General features: G+C 43.9%; 1 protein-coding gene across 1 annotated transcript; it reads right to left on the minus strand.

Moving 5' to 3' along the window:
* Positions 1–2,026: 2,026 nt before the first annotated feature.
* On the minus strand, positions 2,027–9,189 carry fbl (fibrillarin). The gene is made up of 9 exons (XM_061082069.1): positions 9,067–9,189; positions 6,961–7,080; positions 6,597–6,731; positions 6,185–6,279; positions 5,868–6,038; positions 5,541–5,673; positions 4,347–4,459; positions 3,847–3,992; positions 2,027–2,978 (listed from the first exon to the last, which is right to left on the minus strand). Exons 1-9 carry the CDS (start codon positions 9,074–9,076, stop codon positions 2,954–2,956), a joined length of 948 nt encoding a protein of 315 aa, XP_060938052.1. The 5' UTR covers positions 9,077–9,189; the 3' UTR covers positions 2,027–2,953.
* Between the last annotated feature and the right edge of the window lie 2,580 nt (positions 9,190–11,769).

Below are 11,769 nucleotides of genomic sequence, written 5' to 3' on the forward strand. Positions count from 1 at the left end.
AGGGCCACTAACACCCGTAGGCAAACCGAGAGATGTCAAGTCACGGTTCCTCGTCAGCCCGGCTCTCTTCGCGGTCGTGTCCCCGGCCGAGGAGCCGTCATCTCCCGGCACCTTAGCGCCTGAGCCCCCCTGTACTAGAGGGCAGGGTAGCTAAGCTAGTGGCTACCCCGAGCTGCCACAGCAGATGAAATGCTGCAGATCTACAGAGGACAGTCGGGGGTTGCTGGTTTGCCGCTGACACCTAAAGTCATCGCCATCCACACGCCACATGCGGGATATAACCGCATATACGGGAGGGTACCACCGCATCCATTCATCCCCCCCCCCCCCCCCCCCCGTCTCTCCCTCCGTTCTGTTCAGCCGGCTTCCTCTCCCAGTCTTTGCGGTGCCGTGCGGGGCAGGTCGCGATGCCGCTGCTAATGAAACTTGCCCAGATACACGCACACTGATGGCATCGATCATTCCCCCGGCCAGCCCTTTAGTCCACACGTTACATGATTGAAACCCCCTCAGATACAGGGGCTTGGGGAGAAGCACAGGGGCTGATCACCGGACTTGGAGGACATTGCCCGCTACTGAATGGCTTGTGTCGTCCATCATCATAATGCCCATCTCAGCTGCTGCAGCCGAGGCTTACTTGTTCAGCGTGGCCCGACCATGTTAACCCCCCTCCACGACCGAAGCAAGCCCCGAACCCATTCACCAGCAGCGGCAGAGGAGCGGTGACACGAGGCCGGTGACAGGGGCGAATAACGGAGCGGAGAGGAAACATCACGCTACCGAGCACTGTTGCTTCTCATTGACTGTCAATGCACACATATTACCGACAAGAATCCACCAGCCGCAAATGCACACTTGATATTCTAAAGATTGGACAAAGCCGGTCGTCTTGTGTCTTACCTCAGGCGGTGTGTCGAACCAGGTTCCGCGTAGCAGCCATATTCGGAACCCCTATTTCCCTCTGTCCGCACGAACCGAGCCCCCTCCCCCGGGTCAGGCGTCCTTCCACAGCAGAAATCCAAATATGATGGTGCAGGATTGTTAGACGATATTAAAAAAAAGGAAAGCCCCCCCGATGAGATTAGTTTCCAGTGAAAAAAAAAAAAAAAAAAAAAGAAGCGTTATTCTCCTGAGCTCAGAGAGCGGGTCTCACCGGCGCAGCGCAGCTAGCCGAGCCGGAGGGGAGGTGGCAGCTCGCCGCCGCGACCACGGCTCCTGGAGTCCTCTTCCGTTCAGCAGACTGGATTCACTGGTTCGAGATCGATGCTCAAATAAACACGACACCGCGGTTCAGCAGCAGCGTGGGTCAGCTGCCTTTACGAGCTCGTTTTTTTTTTAAATGAATTTAGAGGAAAGATGCTAACCTTAGCCAGCTAGCTGTTAGCTAGCATGCTAGCTGTCTAATAAAACTCTGCCATTGGAATTTGAAGACAGTCCGCACACTGCAGGCTGCTTGGCGGGCAGCGGCCAGCCGATGGACCGTGTCAGCGGGAGCAATGGAGAAACTTGACGTATTTTAGCACGCACGGCTCCAGCTAGCTCTGTGCCGGCCAGCCCCTCCGTGATGGTAATATCGGTCAAAGGAGAGAGGGGCTGCATTGAGAGCGCACTCCCGACACCAGGCAAGCACGGCCCAGCGCGCTCCAGAGAAATTTCCCACAAAATGGCTGCCAAAACAAATCCACCGCGGACAGTGACTCAAGTTACTCCCGAAAGTTAGTGCTCTGGTTTAATTATAGTTACCAACATTATTTCACATGTAGCACAAACTGCACTGACACATATTCGAAGCATTTGTGTAGAAAACGGTAGGAGAAAAGCAGCGTTTTCTCGGGCTGTCAGAGTTAACACTGAGGGGAACATGCATGCTCTCCTACGGACAGCTGCTGCTCATGTAGCCCTGGGTTAGGGTTAGTAACTCTGGGTTTCCGTGCAGCACATCTGGCCTCATGTCATCATGTGTTGGTCCCTGAACTGAAATCAGTTACACGGCTAACACGTGAGTAAGGAAGTGTGGGATCAAAGATTATAATAAAAAAAAACATTTTATTTAAACAAAACTGTTGGTTATGACAAATAAAGTTTCAAGCATGATTTGTTGTAAAATATCTACAACCATTCTGCTTCTTACTTAAACACAAAAGTTATACAAGTTTCAAATTACAAGCCAGAGTGACTAAATCACTTTCTATATTTGTACACAGGCACACGGGGTCAGTTTACCACCTCTCCACTAAACACATCAGCATTAATGGTTCTTTGCCTACAAATTGTCCCGACCTGAAACTCTCCACACCGTGGGTACACGACAAATTAAGAAGTATATTTCGCCATAAAAGATGTTTGAACAGATGACTTATACAATGAAAACACTGCTATCTGGGGTATGTGATGTTTGAATACATGGTACATCCAGCAATGTGCCCTACATTAGCAGAGCAAGGAACTGGAAAACATTGAAAGAAAAGACAATACAGAAAGAAAAGGACCAGGAGCACAGAAAAGCAAAGAGGTATTGAAATAAAAACACTAACCACAAAAAAGTAGTTATGAAAACTTGTGTATCTACATACAGAACAAGTCTTGACCAAGCATTTCAGATTGATGTTTACCGAATAAGTCAGGGCAGCAGCTGGTGATGGCTGCAATATACAATACTTGACTGCTCTCATTTACTTTGTAATCTTCCTGGACACAGACCTGAGCACATGTGCATAACAAACGTACAGTCGTACAAAATGTCATTTAATGCATCTCCAGCCGTGGATCAGGTGTACATTAAACTGTCGTCAGATTTAAAAAAAAAAAAAAAAACAGATCAATTTTACCCTGAGTGCTAGTTATGCTTTCAACTTCAGAATCTACAGGTGGAGCGCAGGCCAGATGGAGAGGTGGGCGACAGACAGACGGTACTAAAGTAGGTGGTGGTTGAAAACGGGAATCCATTTCCACTTCATTTCTTCTGTTTAGATGGAGGTCTAAAGCGAGAGAGAAAGAAGAGCATGTTAACAATACATGAAACATTGAAGGAACTGAGGGTCTCAACCTGTCACCACAACTTGATTATAGGAACATTAGTGGGAAGGGAAACTGCTAAACCTCAGCACAATGTCCATGTTGTTCCAAATTCACCATATCAACGTGTAACCCACTGTGTCCTGATTTAAATCCTGCACCACTAGGCTTCCCAAACATACTGCACTACTGTAGAAGATCAATTTCAGGTTGGACACCGATTCCAGGGATTGACAAAGTTATTTTGCCGAGAAAAAAAAGACGAATTCGAAAACCATCATCTCAACCCAGCTGGGTTAAGTGCCTTTAGTTCAATGTATTTTTTTGATCTGATGATATGCAAATACATTTGAGCAGTGACATTCCTGGTGTACTCACTCTTACTTCCAGATCAAATGTGCAGGACTACATCATTTAGATAAACTGGGCCATTATTTCCATCAATAGAAACAATGGCCCAGCTTATACAAATTATTAACCTGGTGGTGCTAAAGTCAATTTAATATTTGGGTGCCTAGAAGAGTGAAATACTTATAATAAACCTAAACATGTATGAAGACTAACAATTTAACTCTGGACCTCTAACTGAGGAAGTCATAGTAGATTTTCATAGGTTTAAACACCATGTCGAAGTTCTAGCAATAAACTAGTTAAGAGCAAGATATTTAGTAATATTAACCAATTATTTCAGGAACAGGACAAAATTAGTAACTACAACAGACAGATGGGGATATAACATGGGGGAAAATAAGTCAGGTTGTTATTTTTTTTTTTACACAATCAGTATCAGTTTGAGTGACTCTGAAAAGGGGGGGTGGTATGTTGGCGTACCTGTAGATGCCCACCACCACAGCGTGGTCTCTCTCATAGGGCTCTAGTGTGAGCTGCTCCTGTGGTTTCATGTTCTCAGAGCTCATCTTCTTCACTTCTGAGGCAAACACTGCCTCTGGAGCTGCTGTTGAGTCTATACAGTTGGCCTGTAGTAAAAAATAAACAGTCCACACAGTTGACAAAACCCTCAGGGAACACTTGTACATGAAATTATATTATCAGCTGGGGGCTGTGTCTACTCATTTCTTTAACAGATTCTAGCAGTTTTCAGACACCAGTCACACAAAAAATAGAGTCTAGACATTTTTCAGTTTAGAGGCACCCAATTAGAGAACTCAGTATCCAGGACATAACATATGAACTCTGTTGAGATATTGTGAGATATTTATAAACATAGATGTTTTCTGTCAAATAATGAATTTACACATGCTAACTGGAGGTTTGACTTAATGTGCTGAAGGATGGAGAGCTTCCATCTGACAGGGCAGTCATAGCTGTACCTTGATGGAGATAACGAAGTGTCCTCCATTCTTGAGGAAGTTGTGAGCATTCAAAGCTACAATCCTTGTCTGGTCAGGCTGGGCAACATCAGCAAAGATCACATCTACCATGCCTAAAGAGAGAGAAAAGAGAGCATGAGTTTGTGTTTCACAGCATCATTGTGACTTCAGATGTTTGAGAGAAGCCGGACGGCTGCATTCTCCTTCTCTTCACTGTCCATTGTGAATAAGCAGATGTATTAAGCAACATGAAAAGTTCATGTGTGAATAATGTAAGTCATTCAGTACAGAAAATGTTATTCCGACACTTCATGGCCCATCAGTGGATTTAGTAAGAACACTGCTGTGCTTGGTGACGCTAAGGCAGACTCAACTATTCTGTTTGGATCAAGAAATTCTCAGAAGTTTAGAGATCAAACAATTGAATTATTGTCGGTTAAGGTCAACTATATCATTAAGAAAGTATTTGTGAAGCAAACAAAACTGATTCAACACAGTTAACAGCAGAGGGTTCTGAGGTAACCTGGTGAAAAAAAACATTTGATTCAATAGACGTCACCTTGTCGAGCGTACACACTTAAAATACAACACCGGTAACCTTTATTGCTTTTTTTAACTTTACAGACTCTCAGTAGAGTAAACTGATGCATTGAGTGTCACCAACTCATGTAAACAAATGAGCGTTCATGCTTCGGTTGGTGTTGCTGTGCACGTGTGACAGGATAATGTAAAACCATAAATACCATTTAACTGTGTATTTAATAAAATCATGGTTATATTTATCACAAGAGTATTTCTAATACCTGCATGGTAAATAAAACCCTTATCAGTTTGCTTTTTCACGGTTTACAAACTTCATACCCCTCAAAACCTACAATACTAACATAATGTGAAAGAGGGCTGTAAAGATGAACATAGCTGTCTCAAGTCTCATTCAACAACCTGAGTGTATCTGATGTCTCACACTGTTAAACCAATTTGTGTAGTTGTAACAGATTAACATCCGGAACCCTAGTGAGGTTCTGATGTCTGAAAGAAATTACCAACAGAGGCTTTCCTCTGCTGTGACATGAGTCTTAGTCTTCCTTCAATTTAAAATCGAGGGCTCACAGATTGAACTAGAGGAACACCTAACCCCTCTGAGGTTGTAGCGACACCTAGACAACTCATCCTCTGCGGCTCAGGGATACTTACCAACTAACATGCGGTACTTGTGTGGGTGCCGAGCATCTTCGATGATCGGAATGATGTTGGTGCGTTTCTTTGCAACATTGAGAAGGTCACGACCTGATCGATGGGAAAACTCCACAGCGTAGACTAGTCCTTCCTGTAATACACAAGGCAAACGTGACCGATGTAACCAAAAGCTTTTAGGCGCTTACACTAGGAAAATTTCATGACATTCACAGACTGGTGTTGTATTATAGCACTAACGTTTGTATGTTGTCTAGCTTTGTGTCGTACTACTCTGTATTTATTAGGTCATTTTACTTTATCATCCACTGAGCATACTGTACTCACCGGTCCAACAATGTCAGAAACGTGGGACACTGTGGTGCCAGAGGCTGCTCCCAGGTACATGACCTTTGATCCAGGTTTGATATGGATCTGGTCGACTCCTCCCAAGATGGCTGCTGCCAGCTTGGACCGGAACGGATTCCAGGCTCTGTACTCAATCTTCGTTTCGCCTTCCTGAAACAGAATGAATCTGAGCGTTACAGTCGTAGACAGACAGATATTATTTAAGTGAGTTTTTAATGTATTGCAGCAGAGATCAGCTATTAAGCATCTCACATTCATTACTGCAACTACTGTGCTGCTGTCAATCAAAACCTTACCTCCACACTGATTCTCTTCTCTCCGTACACAGACTCTCCCACAACCATGTTCTTGGTCACCAGAGCATCTTCCTTCCCTCTGCTGATAAACACACCTGAGTGGGCACACAGACACAGACACAGAGTCAGTGTCTATCGGACACACAAAATCACTTGTTGGTTTACCTATTCAGACAGAAAGCAATTCCGCAAACAGAAACGGGACAGCAGTGCATCTATGGATTATCTACAGGTAGAGTTAAGCATTAATTTCTAATACAATATCAATTGCCACAAAGGAATAAAGGTCAATGAACCTGATCTCAGCCGGAAAGTTGGCAACTAAACACCTAGTCAAAGCAGGGCCCCAGCTTTCACAGTTTGCATCCCAAATAATAATCCAGAATAATATCTAAAAAGGTGTAACACAAACCTTCATGTCTGTGTGGCTCAACCAAGGCCTTCCTCCCAGCTCCAAAGCCCCCACGGCCGCCTCTCCCTCCTCTTGGGGCGCCTCTTCCACCGCCTCGCCCGCGAAATCCTCCACCTTCTGGGGACCTGAAGCTTCCTGAAAAACAGACATGCGAGTCGGGAACGTCAGATCAGTATTTGTTGAGATCATAGTGATAAGGTGATTGCCTGTGAGACAAAGCTCTGCCATTTCAGTCTGATGTACACCCCAACGTTATACATATTCTCTAATGATTAACAAATCTTAAATCCCTGAGGAAGCTGCTTTTACACCACATTTAATATCATAATAAATATAACAATGTTCACCACTCCAACGGCCTCACCTCTTCCTCCTCTGAATCCCCCTCGTCCTCCTCCTCGGTCACCAAATCCTCCACGGTCACCGAATCCACCTCTACCTCCACGTCCTCCTCTACCTCCTCGATCGCCACGAGGACTGAACCCTGGGGAGGAAAACACAGCCAGCAGAACCATGTTAGCGGAATTTGCACATCAGAAAGTTATTTACGGAGCCTACACATCTATCCGCCGGAGCTACTGTGTGCCTATTGACACTATCATGTGGGGACTATCATAAAAACATATAAAGTAAAAACTGGTTGGTCATTTTGTTTTTCTCTTACAAGATAACGTAAATCAAGTGAAATTTTCCTTGGTCATGTAGCAAAATACATCTTCCAAAAACCCTGTCTCTCCCCTCTATGCTTTAATCATCTTCTTAATTTTATTGCACATACACCTTTATTTTTTCCTGACTGATTATGGACAATGCTGTTGATGCATTAAATACTTAAGTATTCCACTTGGTAGCTCTGTTTTTGCATTTCTATCTGCTGTAGCATGATTATTTCCACCTTGTGATCAATAAAGCGCTTCTCTGTAGATAAAAGGACTTAACTCCAAGTTACCATGCAACACTGAGGTAAATGGGTATCTTAAAACATCTTTCTCTGCCACTTTTAGCTATATTCCACTCACAGGAGTAAAGTTGCTGCTGTGCCCTTTTAAATACAGATGTGAAATCGTAGGTTTCCAGTACACTGGGAAGGATCAGTGTGGAATGTACTGACATCTTGTGGTGACTTTACACACTGCAATCGACTTAATAAAATTAAAAAAACATGTCAGGCCTTTTGGGAGCCAACTTTTGGATTGTTTGGTTTGTGAGTTCTGGGCTTCTGTAGAGACATGGCAGACATGTGAAGGGCTCATTCGAGACTAATGAAAACAAATGTTCTCAGTGTCTGTAGATCTTACTCAACTACTGAAACTTTGAATATCTCACCGACCAGCATGCTGAATGCTACACACTGGATGAGAGCGAAGCTGTTTAATTGGGGGTTTTGATTTTTTAAGTCAAAATAAAGAAAAATACAGTCGATTGTTTGGACAAATAGAATGACCAAGAGAAAAGTGTGGTCGGGAAGAGTTTCCTCTTCTGCTTATAAACAACTCAGAAAGATGTGAGGCACCTATTTGCACCATCCATGGAGGTAGATGATAGAGGCACTCTATGAATGTGTGCGAATTGAAACAACTGTGCTGTAAAATACACAGTCATCAAGACTAGAAAAGTGCTGCTCCTACAGGCCATTAACCACCTGTTAACACTGGAACAGCACGACGCCAAACTGGACAGAGTGGTGGTACTGGGGTCAGAATACGAGCAATGTACCCATGACACGGGCACAGGCGACCAGCAGACGGACGGACATTTAATGTGGAGGCCCCTCGTTAGAAAGGGAGCACCGTGTGTGGGACGGAAACCTACACAGAGATTACCACGTGAAGCGACACACGTGGCCCCTGGCTCCATTTTAAAGCTCCGGGGCCGCTCTGCTCTGCTTTACCTCAGGCGGACATGACCGGATTGTACCTGCCTCTCAAACCTCGCTGTTTTAGACCGATCGCTGTTGTTCAGCACGAGTTTCACTAAGTTTGTGTAATCACCACGTGTGGTCGCGGCACCACGATGCTTCCGGGGTCCTGCGCCTCGTGTAAACACGGTGCCTCTCGCCGTGTCAGCAGGGGGGGCACGGACCTGAGCCCGGGCTCAGGTTAGCGGGACCGGGACTTGTCCAAAGCCTCATGGTGAGGGTCAGGGGAACTCGAACACACGGGGACGCCATGTTGTGTCGCACTACCCGTGGTGGGTGAAACTCAACACGTGTGCGCGGCGTGTCGCTGGTTCACGGCAGCTCGTTACTTCGACTCGACGACCACCACCTTTTACATCACCTGTGACGGAGCTAACGAGATAAAGTTCCCCGGAGGCTGCTTCCCTCACATGCGGGGGGGGGCGGCTCGGTGAGGTCCAGGCAGCGGCGTGGCGGTGTAGGCCGCACGGACACAACTTCACACCGGGGACCCGGAGCGGCACAGCGCGACAGAAAGCAAAGACAATAAACCAAGACATGTTTGTTCTGTACCTGGCCTCATGTTTCAGATGTGACGGTGGAACCAGCGCTGCTCACTCGACTCTTCTGTCTTCGGACTCCGACTCGCTCTGATCACACGCACTGAGCTTGTGAGAAGGACCACATGTGCGGGGTTCTTCCTCTGCTGCTGTTGTTAGGGGACGTCAAACAACCCAGCTACACTGTACCGCCACCTTCTGGACTGGAGTGCAACTCTTACTCACTTTCTTGTTCTTCAAATGAATATCCGACATGCTGTAAACTGTAAAGCACGACGCTGCCTTCCACAGACAATAACAAGATTCATTATAGTGAACAGAGTCATCATGATCATCATGATTTTCTAAATAGGAAAATACAAACAAACCAAAAGACACTTGGCTCACAAACACATACAATAACAAAATGTCAAACAATCCAACATTTGTGATAACATACATTTTTTATAACGTGTCAAGCCTATAAAGGAGATAAATGTAAAATCCTGATTTTAATTTATTTTATTTTATTACACTTAGAGACCCCCCCATTGACCAAAACATCCCCCCTGTGCTCATCTGTGATGTCTACATTCAGTTCCTTTCCCATAATTGCTTCAAATGAAGGGTACCACTATTACCTTACTTTTTTTATCATAATATTTTAAAAAATTATGGATAAATCTGCTTGTAAAAAGAAAAGATGTCTCTCTGTGCAGGAAACACTGTGATTACGAATAGTGTTGTGTCCCTCCGGACATAATCCCTTATTAGAAAATAATGGGTCAAAAAAACTTTTATTTTATTTTATTTTATATTATAGTATTACCTGGCTAAAGGACTTTAATGTTGTTCCATTTTAAACAGGCCAGTAGATTTAGGAAATGTTGACATTGCTCAACTAATAAATGTGACTCTTAGGACCCAGATCTGACTCCTTGAGAACATCTTTTTCACGGCAGCCACTCTCGATATATAGTTTATGCTTTTGATATAGCCGGTAAACATAAATGTTGGCATTAGTGAAGGTTCAGAGGTTTAGTAACAGCCTAACATACTATTTAAACTCAAAATGGCTACTCTGAAAATGATCTTCACTTTATAAGTTCTTACAAGAGTAAAAAAGCTTTAATTTGCCTTTTTAAATGATAAAGAATTTGTTAGTTAAAAGTTTTTGTCACATGTAAGTCAACACAGGGTCAATAGTACAATTAAGAGTGTTGGACAAGTCAGCTCAGTAGTCCAATTAAAACAAACATCTAATTTAAATAAAACAGCTAAAGAAGTTAATATATCTAAAGAAAAGTAAAATACAATAATATAAAATAATATATTCAAGGATGCAAGTGTAACATACGAGGAAGTGTAAAACCAAAGTGACATGGGTAAACTGTATGTAAACTATAGGCCGAGTAATTCCACGTTTTCCAGGCAGCACCAAATTTCCTGCAGAAGGTCAAGGCAGCGCCTCGATGTTCCTTATCTCAGAGCAAACAAGAAGGCTGCAGAATCCAAACACAGGAAACTGTTGGGGCTTTGACTCGCTCTTTGCACAATATGGCCCATGAAATGACTAGTAACTCAGCTGAATAAGATAATAAATGATCAAATGAGTGGATGCTATTCTGGAATCAGAATCAAGGTTTGTTGCCAAGTAGGTTTTCACATACAAGGAATGAGGAATATGGTGTGGTTTCTGTTTGTGTAAGTACAGATAAAAGTCGGGAGGCTCTCACTCGGACATTTGGTCTGAAGGCAGCTTTAGATAGTGTGGTACAGCTGGGTGACATTCAAGCAGGATACAAGACAAGTGGGAGTAAATCACTGATACATGAGATTTCAAGTAAGAGATCACACACACACACCCTCCATTGTGTTGTAACAAGTGCCGGCAGTTTGGACATCCAGTGGCTGCATGCAGAGGGACTACAAGATGTTGAAAATTTGGAGGGAACTACGATTTTTCTCATTGTCAAGCTGAGGGAACCAGTAAAACCGCCTGGCCTCCTACAGGGAGTGTGGATATGATGAGCTGTGTCCGAAATCATTCACCACTCAGTTTGTCATTTCATGGTGCTGTTCTATAGTGGACTCATGTATCCCACAATGCATCATGAAACGTAAGGAAATATGAATACCATCATGCATTGCGCTAATGAAATGAAATTACCTACATCAATTGTGAGGAATGCTGTAAAGGCTGTGTCACATAGACATATTACACAGACAGCAGTACTGTGTAAAATAATGGCCACTAGTTTACAAACTGATGGTTCAACATAGTAGGTTTTGCAAAGAGAGGGAGGACTCTCTGCTCCCCTATGATTCATGCCCTGATCATGATTCAGAGATAAAGAAACCCAGATAAATAAAGAAGGAGTGGTAGCAGTGTTATTTGAAAAAGTAACAGTAAAAATTTTCAATGGGCGTCGCAAAATGGCTCAACGGTGCCCCCCAAGACCCCTGGAACGTGTTCACATTGACCGGTCTCCACAAAAATCAACATACAGGTGTATCATGACCAGACAAACAAAAAAGTCTCTAAGTGCAATTGGAAAAACACAACAGGAAGCCTGCTATTTTGCATTTACCAGGGCTTTCATCGGATCAACTTCAAATTGAGATGAGTGTCATCACAACAAGATACAGATAAAAACAGTTTGAGGGATTGATTTTTCGTCACACGTTGTGACCGTGGCGTGGCGTCAAAGTTTGATTACACGCCATTAAAACACGA

This window comes from Limanda limanda, chromosome 11, assembly GCF_963576545.1.
Source record: "Limanda limanda chromosome 11, fLimLim1.1, whole genome shotgun sequence".
Taxonomy (NCBI): Eukaryota; Metazoa; Chordata; class Actinopteri; order Pleuronectiformes; family Pleuronectidae; genus Limanda; species Limanda limanda.

What these genes read in the sequence shown, in the direction of transcription:
- fbl (XM_061082069.1), bottom strand. An exon ending in GGGATTCAGAGGAGGAAGAG is followed by an intron (nt 6,732 to 6,960) that starts GTGAGGCCGTTG and finishes TCTGTTTTTCAG; the next exon opens with GAAGCTTCAGGTCCCCAGAA. An exon ending in AGAAGAGAATCAGTGTGGAG is followed by an intron (nt 6,039 to 6,184) that starts GTAAGGTTTTGA and finishes ATTCTGTTTCAG; the next exon opens with GAAGGCGAAACGAAGATTGA.